Consider the following 20,336-nt stretch of genomic DNA (forward strand, 5'->3'; position numbering starts at 1 on the left):
TTTTTTTTTTTTGCATTCTGAGAAGGAGGGGAGGAAGGCCCAGCAGAGCTAAGGTAATAGCCAGGGAGGTGGAGATAGATGGAGGGGCAACGGATGAAGGGATGGAGGAATGAGGAGTGGAGGATTAGAGCAGAGCTGCCTTTCAGAGCACTGCCTGGGGCCGGTGTGGATTAGATAGGACACAGCAAAAGATTTGCACTCCTGCACGGTCCATTTGCATGAGAGTTGCCAGTGTTACCCCCGTTTGTTTACTTTTAATGGGGTAAAGAGTGTGTTTTTCCCTCATGCCACAATCCAAGGTTAACCATACTGAATAATGAATGGCTGCTAAGCATTCCCAGACACAGAGCTGATGTTCAGCGTGTCAACGTGTGGCTAATTTTCTATTATTTTTGCTTAATTGGGAAAGATTTAAAGATGAGTTAATGGCTAAGTAGCATTAGATAATGGAAATGGATTTATTCACCTGTACGGGAAAAAAAAACAAGCAAACAAACAAACTAGCAGGCATATGAGAAAAAAAACGAAATTATAATTAACGCCTTATTCATTTGAGGCACATTTTATTCCTATTTCAGCTGATGTGGCAATTAATGTACAATTTTCAGATAAAAGCCTTTGAGTTTTTCCTTTTTAATTAGTTTAAACACCACATGAGGGCAAAGCGTGTATGCGTCTACGTTTTGTGGGGAGGTTTAAGAAGTCATTTTACAACAAGTAAATATTCTCTGTTTGGTGTACAGCACCAGACCATGCTAAGCTTGGCTTCTCCACCCACCGCACAAATCGCGAGCAGCCTCCAACGTCTGTGCAAACACAAAGTCAGCACTATCATAATGATTCAAAATGAGTATCCGCTCAGTACAAGATGCAGAGTGCAGAGTGCAGGGCCAGCTGGTCTGTCAGGATTTATGCTCCACACTTTTACATCCTGGTCACGGCTAGCTGGAGTTACTTCACCATATGGAGGTGATGGGCCCACTAATTACAACAGTGCTGTCCTATTAACACATAAGACTGCCATTTGGCAACCATGCATCATTTAAGGCACACTTCCGCACAAGTTGACACGTTTTACAATAGCCTAGATCTGCTGATTGATTACAGGTCCCGCTGACATTTATGGACATGGAAAAGAATGCAAAATAGGCTTGAGGGGGAAAAGCCCCACTAATATGAGCAAATATCAGGATTATTTTAAATAACATTAGGTCTCCTGAGGCGTGTATAACTAGATCCTTATATAAAACTAAAAAGCTTCAGGTCTTGTGTACATATTCAGCTGCTGACACTTTTTGATTGATGAGTAGGAGCAGCAGCAGCACCATTACTTCTCTACCAAGTTTGTGCCTCTCATGAAATAACATTACATTTGAATGTAAGCATGCATTTTTCCTAAAAATATACAATTACCCTTCATCTTACCTCTGTTTGAGGGATGATTATGCTGTGCTGGAGCCACGGCTCCTATCACTCTTTCCAGTGTGTAAAGTTTGTTTCCACAGACTGAGTGGGGTGAGAAGTGACTATGGGCTACAATTTCAAGAGTTTTCTCACCTTTGCTTGCTTACATTTGGGGCAAAGTGACACCATTAAAAAGACATCAAATTAGGGATCACACTTGGATCACTTGGATACAGATAGAAATCTGGCAAATCCAAGGAAAAACGGGAATACAACGACCTCTTTTGCACCAACGTGGTGCCAATTCTGCACACATTTCTGCAGGTCTGAGACCCGTGGTTTACAGAATCTGCGAGCTGAATATGCCAATTATTGTTGGATTTCTTGTGGCAGACCCTCACGTAGCCAGCTTTTTGGCACCAGCACTGGTCTTTTAATAGTAAAAATGAGTGGGACCAGTTCTAGATTGAGCTCTGGCATTGTGCCAGTGGAAACAGCAAAGGAGCATCTTTTATGATTTCTAAATAAACTTAAGGATTCTGAATTATTAGCGGTAAGGATATCCTTGGTATAGTTTAACTCACTCTAAATGCACAAACATGTGTTTAGTGTTGGTGTGTTCAGCTTGATTTCCTCGCTGATCCACCACAGTAATCTTGACACGCCTTTCTTGGACACTCACTAGTTGGAAAACCAAATAAAACCTCTGGGTCAGAAACTGAGTACCTCTGCTGTGGTTCTTCCCTCACAGCTGTAGACACAAACAAATAAAAAGATGAAGGATGGACAGTTAATAGAGTTTTACCTGCCAGAAGTCTGCCACGGTGGAAGCTAGGGGACCCTGCGACGCGATGTAAGTAGGGTTGCGAGGGTCATGGTCCATCTGGGAGAGAGGGAACAGAGTGTGACGTAGTGTGTGGTTGGTGACTGGTGGATGAAAACATATTGTCTGGTTAAGACTTCCATGAAATCGTCCATCTGGATGCAGAAACGAAATGAGATCAGCATCTATTGATGTAAACACTTGGCTTTCATTCCTCCTGCAAACCCTGTCGTATTCAGGATGCGAGTATTTTTACGGGGGTGATTAGAGGAAACTGGGACATGGAAGTAACTGCATGCTGTTCGCTGGAAAAATGTGGATGTTAACACAAGCTGAACACATATTTGAAGGATAGGTTTGTAGCTAAAAAATGCTTTTAAAAAATCACTCTTTTAAATAGATTTGGACCTTGAACTTTCCTCTTTATCTGCTAGGCAACAGGCACCTCTAATGTTGAACACAACTCATATTCAACAATTTTCTATGCGAGCAAATAACTGAACCTCTCTTTTTAAAAGCTATATATGTTATGAAGAAAGATTCTGTAGATTCTCAAGGGGATTAGTAAAAAAATCTTATTTCCAACTAACCTGAAAATTGCAAAATAACTTCAATTCACTGTCGCTATTTTTCACTCTTACAATATCTTTGTGCCCTCAAAGACTTGATGAACTGCTTTCAGAGCTCTTTCTTTTTCATGCTTAGCTGTGTTTCTACATGAAACACGACACTGCCGTGGACTTTAACGCCTGGAGTCTCCTAACACGAGGGCGCTGAATGCCCAGGTGGGGTGATGGACACAGTTTGAGGGATAAAATCAGCAATCAGATTTTACTGAATTAAGTTTCTATGGTTAACCTCTCGTGTCAGGCATACCAGTGGGGAACATGGTGACTTATTTTGAAGGGAAAGATTCACAACAATGCATTCTTAATGTATGTTTGACATCATAACGATAGATGACTCAAACAGTGCTGTAGTTTTTGCACATGCAGAATAATATCAAATGTTGCAGACTTTCTAAAGAGTGCAGGAGTTTTTAAAAATTGACGCTGGTGCTCAGCACTGCCTCCCTTAAGTAAGAAAGTTTTGGGTTCGAACCTCTTCTTGGTTAGCTGGCTGAAGGTTTAAATGTGAGCATGAATGGCCTATTTCTCTCTGTTAGCCCAGACTGGTGACCAATTTAGGGTGTATCCCATCAAGCTACCCTGCTGGGATCGACTCCTGCCCCCCTGAATTGGATAGGCGGGCGAATGGATGGTATAATTGAGTCATTGCTTAATTAATCTTCCACTGACTGACATCCACCAATGGAACTGAGTGCTTTTTTTTGCAGCACCGCCCTTAAATCTAACTGGGAGACACCTTCAAGCTGAACATCACGGTGACAGCAAGCGACAGGGTCGACTTTAATGGCGTTTTGATTTTTTTATGACATCCCTTTTTTATGCTGAAGAACAAATTGTCAAGGACACTTGACATGGCCTTAAATGTTAAAGATCTAGTTTTCTCATTTCACATCTTTGCAAATTTCTTAAGCTCATTTGTCTCGCTCATGGACCTTGACACGCACCCTTAAAAGGAAAAATAATTATGGAGGATTTCGCCATGGCTCTAATACTACCATGACACTTCTCTCATGCTTAATATCCTGAACGACAGGATTAATTCCTAATGCTTTGAAAAGCTGATAAAAAAAAACAAGCACGCAAGTTTAGTTGAATTGTTAAGAAAAATCAACTTCTTTGTTATTAAGAGTTTGGAATCTATTTTTTGTACTTTTTCGGAGGATTAAATGCGTTAAATTGTTTTGTTTATTTAAATCTACTCCCGGGCAGTGACGTAAATGTAACTCAACCTCAACAGAAGCAGCATTGTCAGACGCCAGCTGTTGAAAATCATTCGTTGTGTAAATGATTATTTTGGAGATTTTGGTTTTTTGGAGTAGTGAAATGCTTAACGCAGCAGATTCTCCCGGGATTCACAGTCGATGTTTATTTATGATTTATAGTTTTTATCTGTATAAGATGTCAGGGCAGGGTGTCAGTTTTCATTGTATATGTAAGAAAACAACCACTGGGGAGCAGAAACGAAGCTCGGAGCGGAACATGCTCGCCAACGCACGCACACGGACCGGCTGAAATTGAAAAATGTTGATAAAAAGGACTCATCGGTGAAAGAAAAACTGCATTCATTACCTGCTGTTACACGTCAATTAGCCATGTCCGCTTTCTTTTTGTCTCTTTTTTGAATTCCTCACATGGTTTGGTTGAAACAAAACAAAGTAAAAAACAAATCTCACCCGCAGAAATAAAAGGGTGATGTCAAAAGCTATTTCCTGCACTCCGTTTAGCCAATCTCAAGGACACAGACATGCTGTAGCTGTGTGCTGACATCCCTGCATGAATACTAAAGCGCTAACATGAAAGAAAAGTCCTGCATTTCAGCTGTAGTCTCCCTGCCATTGTGGCAAGAAGATAGACTACAGTAAGAAAAAAAAAGAACCAACGAAAGAAAGCAAAAAATGCAAAGAAGTGCTCTTTGGTTTGAAGTAAAATAGCTTGTTCGAAAATAGCTCGCACAAATATGTGTTCACCGTGAAGCTTCAGCTTTCAACACCTCGCTGTAGTGTCTTGATCCCTTTTTTAAAAAATATAAGATTGAGAGCTCAGAAGCTAACTGCCAGCTCGAGCTCATCTGAGTTTGAAAACAAAAGCGAGAACAGGCGGGAAATCGGGAAAAGCCAGAAAAGGCCAGACGAGACAAAGACGAGCGGCCTTTGACCACTTCTTGCCGCTGCGCATTCCTTCAAACCATTCCTCGCGCTAATGATGATGTACATCTGGGAGCGCTGGCACCGTTTGTGGTCAACCATTAACCATTAGCCGAGCTTTTCACCGAGTTTGCGTGTCACCCGGTGCTTCGCAGGGAGCTCAGATCGCCCCCTTCCCTTTGCCTCTCTGACCCCGGATTCCCAGAAAGAAGCGACAGATTATTTACTCGTAGGCCGCTGCCCCTGAAGCTAATGAGGAGGAAGAAGCCGCATTGACAGACATAATTATCACAGTTTTGCTGGGCTCAGCCAGGGGTCCCTTTTGTGGTGTAATTACTGTCCTTTCATCCACACACCACTGCATCTGCCATTACTGTATTTCACCCATCTTCAACATCCGCCTGCATTTCTGCTTTAAGCCGCACCAAAACAGTCTTGCAGAACTTTTTTTAATCGAAAATCTTTCCCTACCTTCTTCCTCTGATTGATCGACGTTATTGCGACATTATTCTATAAGACGTTGCACTTCAGTGCTGTTTAAATAAGCTAAAAACCTCTATGAATATGCCATTAGTGAATATGGAGAAATAAATAGACCACCTAAAAGTCTCCATTGTTTGTTTCTGAAGAGTAATAGGCTTTTAGCGCAGCTGCGTGCACCCCGCCCCTCCCTCATCTATCTCCTCGGAAATTTTGGCACTGTATTTGAAATGCATAGTTTCCTGTTTCCCTTTGATGGAATCCCTTTTCAGCAGCCTCGGGGGAAATCATGACTGGCAATGTTTTGGGGGAGAGATATTTAAAAAAACATATAACCATAGCCCTCTCCAGTAGTCAGATCTTTCTGGATTTGTATGGGATACCTTTGCTTAGTCAAAAAAAATGCATAATTCTTTTTAGTGTGAATGAAAAAAAAGAAAAAGAAAGATGGGTATCTCCAGGGAGCAGCCATTTTGAAAGCAGTAAAAGTAGCAAGGCAGTTCAGCAAGACACAAGAAACCCACTGAGGCTCTCAGCATGGAGAACAAAGTTAAAAAAAAGATCAATGGGCTTGGATCAATCACTACTTTTCTCTCAGAGTAAAATCCAACCACAACAGGTGCTCTTGATACTAAAAAAGGGGTGGGGGGGCTTCAGAGAAAACATATTAGCCAAACTCTAGAACCATAATGAATAAAGAATACTCACAATTGGACTGGCATTGATGTAATCAGAGTTGCTGTGGTTGTTCTCCGCTTTCAAGGTGATCCTGGAATGATCGTCTGTAATGGAGATGCATAATTCATCGGTAAATATTTCCCCCCGCTTTTACTCCCTGCACAATAACAACAGAGTTTTGAGCAGCAACACAGGAATATGAAGCTGAAATGGCTGCGGGGACTGCAATTTCACCAGACTTTCATCATGCGCACGCACGCTGTTCTAAAGTCCTGGATTGCTTCACCTTAACCGAGGAATGTTCCAAGTGAAATAATAATAAACTGTTTCATCTTAAGAAGTGTGCGAGTTCTGAACTTTCAAATCCTGTTCGTTCTTTTTTCTTTTCTTTTTTTCCTAAACAAGTGAAGCTGTTGCAAGAGTCATATAATGTAGATGTAATGGCCCGGAACCCACTTTGATTTGCTTGGAATTAAAGTTCATGATTTAAAATATTTTCATATATTTATGAACAAAAAGGCAAAATCAAGGGAAATAAAACATCTTTATGTGTTATTTAAAAAGAGTTTAACACTTTAGGCTCGTCAGACCTGCCCAGGTCAAATTTGACAGTAACCAAGCAACACGCAGCCTGTCATCAGATTGCAGTTCAAATGTAGCTAAATCCTGATTGGTGCATGACACCGTGTGATACATAGCTACTGTTGCTATGCCCTGAGCCCTCTACAGAGTGGGTTTCCTTCCTATTTATCCCACTGCACTGAAATTGGCAGAAAGTCACCTGGAGGGTGTTTGTGAGAGATTCCCAGATATATATATATATATGTATATATATATATATATATATATATGTATTTAAAAAAGGCACTTGGAGAATCCTGAATGGAAATTTATGGGAGAGATGTGCAACAAGTAAGACGGTGTCAGAAATAAAGCTTTCTCACACCCAGAACCTTATTTTGGGTCAAAGTCAGGAAGATTTTTCAGTGTTTAGCATCACATTTGAATGGTGGGTGTGTACATGCAGGTTTTATGTTCTGGTGATTATTAGAATATATATGACTCATAATAGATTAACTTTAACTAACTGGGAAATCCCAGCAAAGCGAGCTGTGACACAACTTTCACTGCTCTGATTTCACTCTTCAAATAAGGAGGCGTCACTAACAGATGCTACTTATTCACATGTTAACCTCCTGTTTTGACTGAGATTCCCAGTGTTCGTAGTAGTTGTCGTTTCTCTGGCTCTCTTTCACAGTGTGTCTGTTTTTTCCCAGTCTCACTCCCCTCACTCCTACCCTACCACCAAATGGCCGAGCCTTGTTCCTCCAAAGGTTTCTTCCTATTAAAAGGGAGTTTTTCCTTACCACCGTCGCCAAGTGCTTGCTCGGGTTTGCTCTGTATTATTGTAGGGTCGTTAACTTAAAATATAAAGTGCCATGAGGTGAATGTTGTTGTGAGTTGGCACTATATAAGTAAAATTGAATTGAATTTCAAAACTGCGCTGTCAAGGACGGACATCGAGCTGTAAATCCTTAACTGCCATAATTGCCATACATCAGCACACTGCTCACAACTTATGGGCCAACTCAGCTCCCACGTAAGATAAACAAACAGACATAAGTATAATGTAATTTCAGTTTGTCTAGAAGGAGGCGTAAACAGTTAATTCTGCTGTTTGGCTCCATTCACCTTTATCTCAGGAGCTTCATTTGGGTGAATTACAGCAAATTTTGGTGCAGGTCTGCTTGTGTTCATTTATTTTGGTGGTCACATTTTAAAGCATGATTTACATTTACTTCAATAAAATTATAGGCTTTTGTACAACTGTTACAAATACTATAAAGGGCCAAAGTTTCAAAAAATGACATCGCTTTACGTGCATGTGACCCCTCTAATCCAGAAGCCCAGACTTCAGACTGCTCTGAGCATTTTTTTTCTAGTCTTGGAGCCTATGTTTTCAAAGAGAGAGGATATCCCTAATATGGTCATCTAAGGCACACACAGCTGTGAACAGAGGTTGTTTGTGAGGTGCAGCCAATCAGAAGAAAGCTGGCTTAAAGCGAAAGGAGCTAAAATGACTTGTTGCAGACTGAGATGCTGCATCAAAGCACCGCATAAGATAATACTTAACATTCATTTTGAACTGTGAATCATCCAAAAAATCTAGAGTTTAAAAAGTAAGCAGAGCAGCTCGGCTTTAAAGAAAGACTTATTCACCCTCCAGTGTTACGTTTTTGGGTCCCAGTTCATTCTGAACTAACTGAAAATCACAGTTCAGTGAGTGAAATTTCTCCACTAATGAGAAATTCTCAGCTCTGCCTAACAAACCTTTTGTCGTGTTATTGCGTCTCTCTCTTCTTTAAAATGTGTGAACTAATGCTAAAATGTAGTGGTGGGCTGAAATAAAGCAAAACATTCTCATGAAATAATGTTTTTGTCCTTCATGGTAACGCTAGCTAGTAATAATACTTTAATTACAAGGGATCAATGTTCATTTCAACCTTTGGATGGTTTTGATGCGTCCTTTGGATACACTTGCAAGAATTAGCCAAGAAAGCAGTTATAGTCACATTCAAACTGCTTTAAAATCATAAAAACATCACTTCATCCAAATTTTTTGGAGATGCCCAGTCCCAGTACAACTTTTAACTTTGATATTCGGTGACTCTCAAACAGGTATGCATTTGTCCCCATTGAAAATCCTCTTTGGCTTTAATCGAGAGGATGCGAGAGATGCAGCAGGGAGTCTCCTCTCACTACACTGACAGACACTTATGGGGTTTCTGGAAAAAACAGTTTAAATATCGCTCTTTGGCTAGATTACTAATTACTAATTATTTGTTCATGTTTGAAGCATATTTTCCACAGTGTTGTTTTGGCATGTTTACCCAAATGGTTTTATGTTCCTCTTTGGAGCATCTGTTCACAAATACATCAACAACATTTATGAAGCTACATGACCCTGCCTGGACTGTTCCAGACTTGAGGATCGTACTAACATTCCTGGAGAAAAAAACACTAAAGCAGACAAAAAACAAACAAACCAAACAACCTGAATGGACTCACATGCGACCACGGCGTCAGAGCGGTTCCTCTTGGAGTTCTGCTCGCCTTGGCCCACGCTGCAGGCGCTGGGCTCTGCCTGGTAGGAGCACAGCGCCTCCCACTCACGCTCCAGACGGTTCTTGTTCTTCAAGTGGTCCTCCATGTATGACTAGAGGAAAACAGACACCTCCTCAGCCACCACTTCAAACGACAAGCCAGAACCGTGCAAGAGTTCAGCTCGAGATATGGCTGCAACAAAGAAATCTGATTTGTTTTTGCACTGAATTTGGTTTAATTGAGTAAAAATAACAAACCCCCCCCCCCCACTTCACCTTTACCTCACTGGAGGTTTCTGGTTAATGCTCGATGTTAATGCTTCATTGTATTTTCTAACCCATAAATAAACTAGAGCAAAAACACTAAACCTTAAACAACAGCATCCTCCTTCAAGCATTGATCAGCTGTCATGTCACATTATTATTCTAAGCTGCTGTACAGCACGGCAGCTAAATGAAGAGGAGGCTGCTGAAGATCTAGGTGGGGAAGGTGTGCTAATGCTGGCGTCTTTGTGTGTTTGTGTGTTTGACCGAGAAGAAACAAAAAACACACACAATTAAGACTCCCTGAAAGGTTCGTCTGCATTGGAAATACTTCAGGGGTGTTTCAATCACGTCCCTCACTGCTTGCACAGCTGCTGATAAGATTGTCTGCATTTAAGCTGTCGCTTGGAGAAGACAAAATTGAATTCGCTAGAGAGACAAAGATGGAAAAAGAGAAGGGGGAGGGGTATAGGCCTCTGTATGTGCGTGTGTGTGTATGTATTCACCCAAACCAGGGCAAGTCTTAGGGAGCTTAGAGGCTGTAGCTGGCAAGAAGAGTCTTTTTTAGCATAGCACAGTGTTGCACTTTCTCTCCTGTATCATGGCTCCCCTCTCGGCGGGGTTAAATGGTTTAGTCCGCTATTGTGTGAGACAGAAGATTACAGACTCATAAACTGATGTCAGGGATCAGCTGGCTAATACAATGAAAGTGATACCCAGATGTGCCGGGTTTTCATCCCGTATTAAAAGCAGTATAGGTAGGCCGAGCAGAGAGGCGACGCTCCATTGTCACAAATCCGACTTATTCACTTCTGCCTGTCATCGAGAATCCAAGTCTTTGCAGCATAGTATACATTAATATATATATATATTCATAGATGATAATCACAAATAAGCTTGTCCAAAAACACAATAGCCAATTATTCTGGTGATGAATTCAGAAGTCCTCTGCATGCCTGAGAAGGATATTAGCGCTTAAAAGAAAATTACAAATCCTGCACACAATGGAAATCAGAGTTTATTGTTGGCCACAGAAGCAAAAGGTGTTACACACGACCAGGCTGAGAACAATAAAAAAAAGCAGCTTTTGTGGTTAATGCAGCTGCATAATGAGAGAAAATGGTGGCACAGTATGCCCTATCTGAGCCCATTAATGACAAGAAGTGATCGTCCTAAAATACTGCAGTAAATTTCTACTCTTCTACTTCCCAGTCTGAATCTGCTGTTTTATGCATGCAAAAAAATTCAATTATTAAAAAAAAGTCAGTTCTAACACATGTATATTTGCATGTGCTGAGATGTGCATCGCCTAGAACACACACACACACACACACACATATACACATATACAGCGCTGTCTTCCCAGGAAAATGACAGCATGCCATTATGGCCACTTGACAGAGCCTGTCACCACTACGCTCTTGTCACCCTGTACAAGTACTCTCTGCTTGCCAGCCTGACAGCATTCCACCTCCCCTACCAATATTACATCTCCATGTACTTGATATATCCACTCTGAATTGCATCCCATTCTATTCAAACGATGCCCTGAATCGATTGCATTCCAAATTCATATTTTCGCAACTTAATGCAATACAGCCAGCAGGCCCTTATCGAGCCCTCCTGCTTCTAGGAGGAGGCAGTGGACCACGGCGTATTCCAGAGACAGGGTAACGAAGGTTTAGTGAATGGGGGGATTATGTCTGCCAATCAGAGGGCTGGGATGGGAGGCCTGGGTGTCAGGGAAACAATGTCTAATCCTTCCTAAGCAGTCTCCTCAGCAGCAGAGGGTGCTGGGTGAAATCAGGATGAAGGGACGACCAGGGGAGCCAGACACAACAGGTAACACATTACTGTCAGGCTCCGCTGTCAAATTAAAACAAACAATGGTGGGAACAGTTTGTGCAGGGACCTTTATGATATGTCGAACAGCTGCGAGACGTGAAAAAGAGCATTAACGTGTACTGTGATTTGTGTGACTAATATTAGCTACATGAAAAGAACTCATTGTGTTGCTTTAAATGAGGCAGCAAATTGCCCCCCCCCCCCAACTAAATATAAAATTGCAAAGAAAAAACCCCCACAAAAACGCTGAGGGCAGAACATGTTGCACAAGTCAGTGGCTATTTTTCCTTTGCCTGAGTCTATTATCCTGTTGAGCAAATAATTTATCATTTAAAAAAAAAAGAACAATAACAACTCAACACAATAATGAAAAAGGGCCTCCAGCTACTTAATTATTGATTTCTTTCCCCTCTTTTTTCTTTTTTCAGTTTTTTTTTAAAGAGAGAGGTGATTAAGCCAAGGGAAAACTACAACTGCAGCAACGGCATCAACATTTTGACCCTGTTCCTGCACAGCAGGAGAACCTGCTCAGAGGTGTTTTGCTTTGCAAGGCCGGAAAACAAGTTTGGTGCCTGTGAACCCCTGTCCGTGGTGCTGAAAAGCTGCAGAATCACAGAGTGGCACATGCTTCCTTTTTACACATCTCTTAATTATTTTACATACATAAAATGTAGAGGTTATGGCATCACAGTGTAGCTGAAACAGAAGAAAAAAAACAAGTGTAAGACACCAGAGGCGTGCCAAAGCTCTGGAAAGCACAGCAGATGACTCAGCACACAGAGGCATCCAATTTTGGTTTTGAAGTTGGAAGTCGTTATGCAAGTCTTAAGGTGGGCCACACAGTGGGACACAACATCGTAGTTCATTTATCCTGACGGCACTCTCGCAGAAGTGGTGTGTGTGCGTGTGTGTGTGTGTGTGTGTGTGTGTGTGTGTGAGGTGTTTGGGGCTCAAAAGGGAAAAAAAAGAACCCCCAGCATGTGTGCTTTGGAAAGCTGGGTATTCATCATCCTTCTCCACACGGTGTGAGCTCCAAAGAGCGGGAGCGGCGAGATGAGAGGAGAGCAGAGATCGGAAAATATAGGTCTGAGATCAGTGATAACAAGGCAATCTCACACATGGTTTCATGTGAGATGGTGGAGGAATTTTAAAGAAGAGGCCCCTATAGGACATCTCCATGTCAATCACGGCCATGAAAGAGAAGTAAAGGCCCCAGAGTGTTTTACCTTTCCACAGCGAAGCGCTTGCGTTGCTGCTGCGAAGAAACTAGGGCTAATAATAACAGCTCCTAGAAATGATTCACAGTGGCTCTTTTGTTATTTGCAAGGCTAAATGCTTTTCTATTGTCAATGTTTTCAAAAGAGGCTTCACAAACAAGCCTTGACGAGTGCAACAAAACCCATCTATTACCAGCAATACAAGGCATTACTCAGATTCACTCTCATTCATTATAGCCTCCCAATATAAAAGCTAGACATGCAGTGTGATGAATGCTCTCTCCATTAATGGAAACACTGCAAGGCATCTATCCATCTCTTTTATCAAGCTTGTTTCAAATGAATGAAGCAAAAGTTGTGCAAAATCAAACCATGCATTGTGTGTTTGTGGAAGTATTGGCAACCAAGAGCTTTTTCAATCAAACGAAAAAAAAAAAAAGAACAATATTTCTAAAACATCCAAATGACAATCAGATGGGTAATGATATTTCACTTTTGTGCCGCTCTCATCACGCGAAACATTGTCTACCTTATTTTGCTGCGGCGGTAAGAGAAAACGGAGGCGGTAAGAGATGAAAATGACAGAGAGGAGAGAGAACCGGGACGGAATGATGAAGAGGGAAAATGAGACAGAAGTAGGAAGAAAAAGTTGGAGGAGGAGGAGAAGAAAATATATAAAGACGCCAGAGCCGAGATAAAAGCAGGAGGGAGAAAACAGCAGGAAGAGTAATGAAAAAAACAAAAAACAAAGATAACAGGGTTCTGAAGGGAATGAGGTGAGAGAGGGATGAAAAACACCATCCAGACAGATAAACAGAGAGAAATAAAGCTGTTGGTATTCATACAGGACGTCTTAAAATCAGACACTAGCATACAAATTCATCAAACAAATAAAAGGAAGTGACAGCAAACATTTTTCTATACTGGATTGGCTCCAGTATGCCAGAATATTCCAAATTAGGTGTAGTACAAAATACATTACACTGGCAATCTTCATTTAACCATGCAGGCACTCTAAGCGGCGTGACGTATAACAGACATTACCTCATGGCTCCTCAAGGTGGAGCTAAAAAGCGAATGAGTGCAAGGGTCTTAACTGGCTTGCAGCAATAAATGCATAGCCTGAGAAGCAGCAGGCAGCCAGAGAAAGCAAATCAGGGTGCTAACCGATTGAAGCAACACACAATGCCAACACTTGTATATTAATCCCACAATGCAGTGAGTAAATTCTCTCTTCTGTGCGAATATCGCGATGTATCGTGAATGACTTTATGGCCATTTATCGAGTATCGCAGAATCACATACATATGACATCATAAGGTACTTGAGTCAGTGTTCATTTTTTAACATTAAAATTAGATTTTTAAACCTATTAATTATATAAAAGTAGATATTTCAGTCACTGATCACTCATTTTTGTTGTTCTTTCAAAGAATTTTAAACAATTTCTTTAGTGTCAACGTATTTATTTACTTGAAAATATCATCGGACTTCTTCCCACCACTATTAGCTGTCGATTTGTCTATTTAATGACCCGTAACAGTATTTTCCCAAGCATTCATTAGGTACCACTAACCCTAACCCACTGGCTCTCAAACTGTGGTGAGGGACAGAAGCAGGTGGATAGAGTTTGCTGATGCTATTGCACTTTCAGCTTGGATCCTTTTTATTTTTTATGACTGTTAAAAACTGTGGGGTGTGTGTGTGTGCGTGTGAACGTCCTTCTGAAGTGGGGTATGCCAGGAAAAACTTGAGAACTGCAGCCTGAAACCATCACTCTCAGCTAACAATTTTCACCTCTCAAGTTCTCTTGCTAGTTTTCACAACAGTCTGCGTTCTGCATTTGATCACAGTTATTTCATTAGACAGACATTACTAAACGATCACTCAGATCTCATTAAAGACATCCCGCGTGCACTGTTGGAGCAGGTATTTGTGGATGCCATCTTTTTCGTGCTTTATGGATATCCTGATTTGTACTTTTATGATTAATGTAGCAACTCAACACTCACCATCCTCTGGTGAAGTGCAGTACCAAAGGCTGGGAATGTCTGATGTGGACTTGTGACTGTCTACTGAAAGCTGACCCTACTTACATAGCTTAGGAGTCTCACACACTCGACTAAACCCACCCTGGCAGGTTAAGTGCATATTTATGAGACATGAAGGGATGTTTGTGCTTGTTCAGTTGAAACAGTCAGACGCTAAGAACCACAAATGCTCTCTGAGGGCTGGACAACAAGCCATGTTACCAGCCAACCTCCATTTAATAACTCATCTCCTTCTTTACCCCCTTTTTCCACCTCATGAATCATTACTTAAATTATTTCTAGAGTCAAGGCAAAGCTTCTTACCAGTATCATGTGACCAGTGGAGATGTCCATGTTGGATGGGACTGGCTCTTCACACCAGGAGGAGGTGCTGCTGCGGGTCGACGGGCTGGCTGCGGGGCCATCACTGAACTGAGATGACACGCTGTTGAGCCGAGAGTGGCGCAACGTCTCCGGCCGCTCGACGCGCTCCGATGTTCGTATCGCCATCCGCTGACGACACAACTCCTGGGGATTACAGGAGACGACGATGGTGAAGAAGTGGATAATGAAGAGCGCAGTTCTTCCTCTTTGCAAGCTCTTGTGCATTTATCTTCTTTTCACGCACGTAACAATAGCTTTATGTGCTTATCCTTGCTGTGAGGGGCTGGTTTCTGTAAATGCACCTTGTGAAATCCTGCATCTCGGCTGAGTTGATCTGTCCTCACTTAACTGTAGATTAATGGCTTATCCTCGTGGATTATGGAGCTTATACTAATTATGTCAAAAATACATGGTTGAGGAACCCTTACAGAATAAATTCAGTATGTCACACCTTGCTGCCACACAAACAACTCCCTTCAACGCTAAAGAATGGATCTTTCACAGCATAATCACCCCACATCCACACGGTGAACTCAAACTCTGCACAGCAAAAAGTGCCCTACTTAAAAAAGAAGAATCTTTTTTTAAAGGATTTTTTTTTTTGCAGAGAAGCAAAGGAGATACAAAATGAAGTTCCACTATTGCAAAATAAATGAATAAACATTTCCTGTGGCTTAAGAAGCCACTTCTATTAAGACCACACGTCTTTGTAGTCTTAATGAGTCAGTTTTTCTCCCATCATGCCTCAGTGCAGAGACAGAGGATTAACCCTCTGAGATCTAATTTGTCATCCTAGCCCCCAACACTTAGCATAACTGTACCCTGATGTTATAGTGACAAAATTCAATTAAATGAGTTTTAATGCATGTCAGTTAGAATAATTATTATAATAATAACAATTATTTGTGTTATTTCCCTTATTTTGTTTTCTAAAATGACATATTCTGATGGTTAGGACCATCACTATTGGTTACTTAGACCTCAGGGGGTTAAACAGTTCAAGACTGAGCATTAACTACTAAAATGACCAGCACAGGGTTGTATGCCTCGGCCAACAAGTTACATTGGAGTTTATATTCATGCCTGTTTAGACCCATGGAAGACTTTTAAAGGTGGATGCCAAAGATCAATTCTGCATCAGTAAATTCCAGAAATACAGTCACAGTCTCTTCCTCCTTTTCCCGAGTTATGGCTGGAAAACCTGGCTGGATATAAAATGTTGCTGAATTATGTATTTGTTAGACATTTGTGTGAAATTCTGTCCCTAAAAGTCTCTTGTGATGTAACCTTGATCTTTGACATACGACCATCAAACTCTCACAACTTCACCCTCTACCGCACGTTTGCGCCACATGTAATGAAACTCCACCCCGTGATGACGCTCTATCTCACTCAAAACACTCCGATGATAGTTTATCAAATTTGAAGAAATTCGCCAAGAGCGTTCCTGAGCTATTGTGTTCACCCAAAAAAAGATGTATGAATAAATGGGCAACGAGAAATGATAACGCCTCTGGCCATGCATGTTGACAGCGCTGAAGCATAATAAAAAAATATATAAATATATATATTAGAAAGAAAATCTGCTGAATTTATGCAAGCTTACATATTACATCTGCTTCCCCACAATAAGGTGTGGCTTCACTGGATATTTCCACGTTAAATTTATAATCTGTAAGCCCCACCGTGTTTAAATTTGGGAGGCAAAGCAGTCGGCTCCACAGAATTCATTTCCATACTCAATTAATAACAGTCAGGGCAGGCGGGCCAGTGAAAATGCCTCGTGAAAGCACATGCTATCTCATGATGAATCATAGCGATATTTCCCTCTGGAGCACAGGCCTCTCTAAGCTCTGGTCTTGGATCAGCTTTTCTGCCATCGGACTTTAATGATTAGAGGCACGAAGCAGTGCCCTGGGCCTTGGCCCCAGGGCACAGTCCAGGTCCACCTCATAATTCATCCTACTTCTCAACATCTCTGCAAAGCCCTGTGCTGTACCAGCACTGAGAAATGGTCCCATAAGAAGGGAGTGGGATGCAGTTAGTGCCAGAGGAGAGAGACACACGGAGCCCAGGGAGAAGCACAGGTCGTGAGATTACACTCTCCCCGTTACCCCCTTCTTTCAGACAACTAATCAGAATGAAAACAGGGCCAAGGGGAAACAAAATCTACAGTCCGTGCTGCCATTTTACAATAACACCCTCCCACTGCAGACAGCTCTCCCCGAACAACTCTGTATGTCAAGCATAGAGTACACACCCACAAGACAGCAGAGTGGCTAGCAGAGGACGAACAGGTACCGGATTTCACCTTAAATTTGCACCGATTTTCATTAATTTATGATAATCAAAGAGTGGAATTTCAGAAAGAATATTTTTGCATCTATTCTTAATTTGAATATTTTTTATTTGATATCTTTTTTAATGGTCATCACCATAACACCTCAGCCTTTGGAAATCAGCCTCGTGAAAACCTGATAAAATATTGAAAATGTTAACGTGACATGCAGATAAATGTGTTCTGAGTGCCACGCTGGGCACAGCTGAGCCCCAACTCTGAAAATCAATACAGCCCAGGCTGCCTGTTGCCCTGGAGGAACTGAGGGAATAGGTCACAGTGGCGGTCTGCTCCCTTTCTCCTACGCAGACACACACAATTCACATGAAAGGGTAAGCATATCTATTGGAAAAATGCTACTGGCAAAGAAAAAGGAAAGATTTAAATACGCATGACAATGTTTTCCTGTTAAACTACTAAAACATTTAATAGCACATAAAATAAAACAAAACAACAAAATCGCTGCATCAAAAAATGGTCCCGAAAAGCAGGTGGAACAAGAGTCACTCAAACATGAGCAGACAAACTCTCACAAACCAATTGGATGATCGGCCGTATTTGAACAGAGGGTGCTTCCCTCCAATGGCAAAGCACAGGATAAGAATCCCGGCCTCTGACTGGCTCATAGCAAGGAGGCTGGTCTTACCTGATAGGTTGCAGTGGCATCAGTACTGGTGTCAGTCCCCAGACTGGCTAGCTTCTCCTTCATGTGTAGGTGCGAGCGCTGGCGCACGCAGAAGAAAGTGGCCGACACTGCCACGGCCACCAGGATGAAGAGCATGCAGAGGACGGAGAGCAGCAGGAACTGGCCCGACTCCACCCTGGTCTCCTTCACCACGGGGATCTGGGTCAGGCTGCCCCTCTGGAGGACACGCACACAAACAGAGAGAGAAAAACGCTGTCAAGAGCGGTAAATGATGCCAGTCTGTCTTTTTCCCAGACTGATGCAGTCGCTTTTGATTTACAGCAACCTCCATATCAAGTCTGCAGTGCATCAATTTTCACCTGAAGGCTTGTGTTGGGGAAAAAAATGTGGATGCAGAAGTGATGCAAGTGCCTTGTCACCTTACCTCCACTTCCTCTCCCACTCTTTCCTTCCACCCACTGCCACTGTCTGACTGGCCATTCTCATTAGAGAGCTCTAACTCTGGCTTGATAATATGCATTCAGACTCAGTCAACCCCTGTTACAAGCCCCTGTCCAGTCCTGTCTCCTCACTGTGCCCCACTATAGATATTTACAACCCCATTTAGTGCTGGCATGGCACGGGCTGGCACTGTGCAGCTTCAGGAGGCCTGGATACTAAAAGCTGTTGCTTAATTAGCTCCTCTGGTCCTGAGTTTGGCTGGATTAGGCCCTGGCCCAAGCTGCACAGCTAATGGCTACCAGGACTGGGGAGACACAGGCGGCGCAGACTGGACCCTCACACATACACTACTATCACCAGTTCAGTAAAAAACAAGAAAAAAAAAAGCTTTTCAAAGATTCACACCAACGCTGCATGTTAATTTAGACAGTAGTTTCTACAGCAGACCAGGTTTAATGTGGTGTAACATCATCTAAGAGATTTTTATCAGTGTAGGTTAAAGAATAGGCCCTATGTGTTGATAATTGGTCCACTTGTGGCCATTTACTATAACAATAAATCCCCTGTAGGCCTCGCTGATACATATTTTGAGAGCATAACAGTGATAATTAGGAGCAATAATGCAGACGGATAATTAAAGATACCTAAAATGTAGCTGCTAATAAGACTGCCTGTGCTGATTGCATAGGCATCCTGTCAATTTGTCTTTGCTTTGAGCTCTGCAAAACAGAGGGGTGCAATTTGGCCCAGCACAATTTGCCTCACATAAATCATCCTCACTGTCCTCTGCGATTGACGTAAAAACATGGCGTTTCTGTAAAAGCCAGATCTCTGCAGATTTTGATCAAATTTTACCAGCTGCACACATGCCAATAGCTATGCATCTGCAAAAGGGCAATATCAATAACAGTGCACGAATACATCAGCAGGCTCCTAATTGTCTGCATGCAATATTGAAAGATTGATGGGTGGAATGAATCAAATCCCCCCCCCCAAAAAAAAAAAGAAATAAAAAAAGCAGCCAGTCGTGCTCTGACATTTAGCCTGAGGGGTCTAATGGGCCGGCTGAAGGATGACTACATCTTGTTATACCATTTTCAAAACAAGACACTTCACCTCACACCAGTAACAATGCGGTTTGACCTTGTGGCTCGTAATTGCCAATGTTTTAGCTGTTGTGCCGATGCCCGGGTCTTTTCGATTACTGTGTTGGGCCTGACGACAGTTGCTGTTGATTGCAATTGCGGTGACTCGAGCATGTAGTTTCAATCAAGCATTAAGAGGTTGGACAACAACCGAAAGGTTTGAAGAGGCTCATATACGGTTAGAGAGGGGAGAAATGGCCTCCATCCCGTGAATTGTCTCTCGTTTTTAGTGATTGAAATGGATACACGGACAGCAGCAATGTTTTAGAAATGAAAACTATTTTCATTTGCTAGATGCATTCTAACATAAACACGCACACAAAAAATAAAAATATCGAAGCTTAAAAAGCCTCCTTCCACTTTGCATCCAGCATATCTGGCACCATAGGATGCTACACTGATTCAAGCCTCTGAAATCAAAGTGCCTACTGATTCAGATCTGCCTCAACCGATTTCCAGCAGTAGCACAATAATACAACTCTATCTTTTATTTCGAAAAAAAATAAATTAACATTTATTATAAAGTTCATCACGGACGTGGCCCTTCGTAATACGTGGCTTATTCTCGAAAACGATTTACCTGGTCAGCTTGAAATGAATAAAAATGTTTGGGAGCGAACAGACTTGAAATGCAGTGTGATCTTAAAAGAGTGTTTGAAGATGGCAATCGAACTGGAAGGAAACTAGAAGAGAGACAGAAAAGGGGGGGAAAAGGAGGAAAAAAGGGGAGGAGATGTGCCGCGAAGAATTACCTTTTGAGTTTT

The 20,336-nt window shown here is 41.9% G+C and overlaps 1 protein-coding gene across 2 annotated transcripts in view; it reads right to left on the reverse strand.

Annotated features, from left to right (window-relative positions):
* The window catches only part of ptprn2 (protein tyrosine phosphatase receptor type N2), a 146,367-nt gene that overhangs the window by 10,959 nt on the left and 115,072 nt on the right, over window positions 1–20,336 (reverse strand). For both annotated transcript variants that reach the window (XM_005722780.1, XM_013915954.1), the window contains exons 12-16: window positions 17,987–18,202; window positions 14,943–15,146; window positions 9,228–9,375; window positions 6,189–6,262; window positions 2,210–2,287 (exon numbers count right to left, since the gene is read on the reverse strand). In XM_005722780.1, coding sequence (XP_005722837.1) covers window positions 2,210–2,287; window positions 6,189–6,262; window positions 9,228–9,375; window positions 14,943–15,146; window positions 17,987–18,202 — 720 coding nt within the window. The remainder of the gene's footprint in view (window positions 1–2,209; window positions 2,288–6,188; window positions 6,263–9,227; window positions 9,376–14,942; window positions 15,147–17,986; window positions 18,203–20,336) is intronic.

The sequence above is a fragment of the Pundamilia nyererei genome, unplaced genomic scaffold (genome assembly GCF_000239375.1).
Source record: "Pundamilia nyererei isolate P.nyererei 1_Seehausen unplaced genomic scaffold, PunNye1.0 scaffold00007, whole genome shotgun sequence".
Taxonomy (NCBI): domain Eukaryota; kingdom Metazoa; phylum Chordata; class Actinopteri; order Cichliformes; family Cichlidae; genus Pundamilia; species Pundamilia nyererei.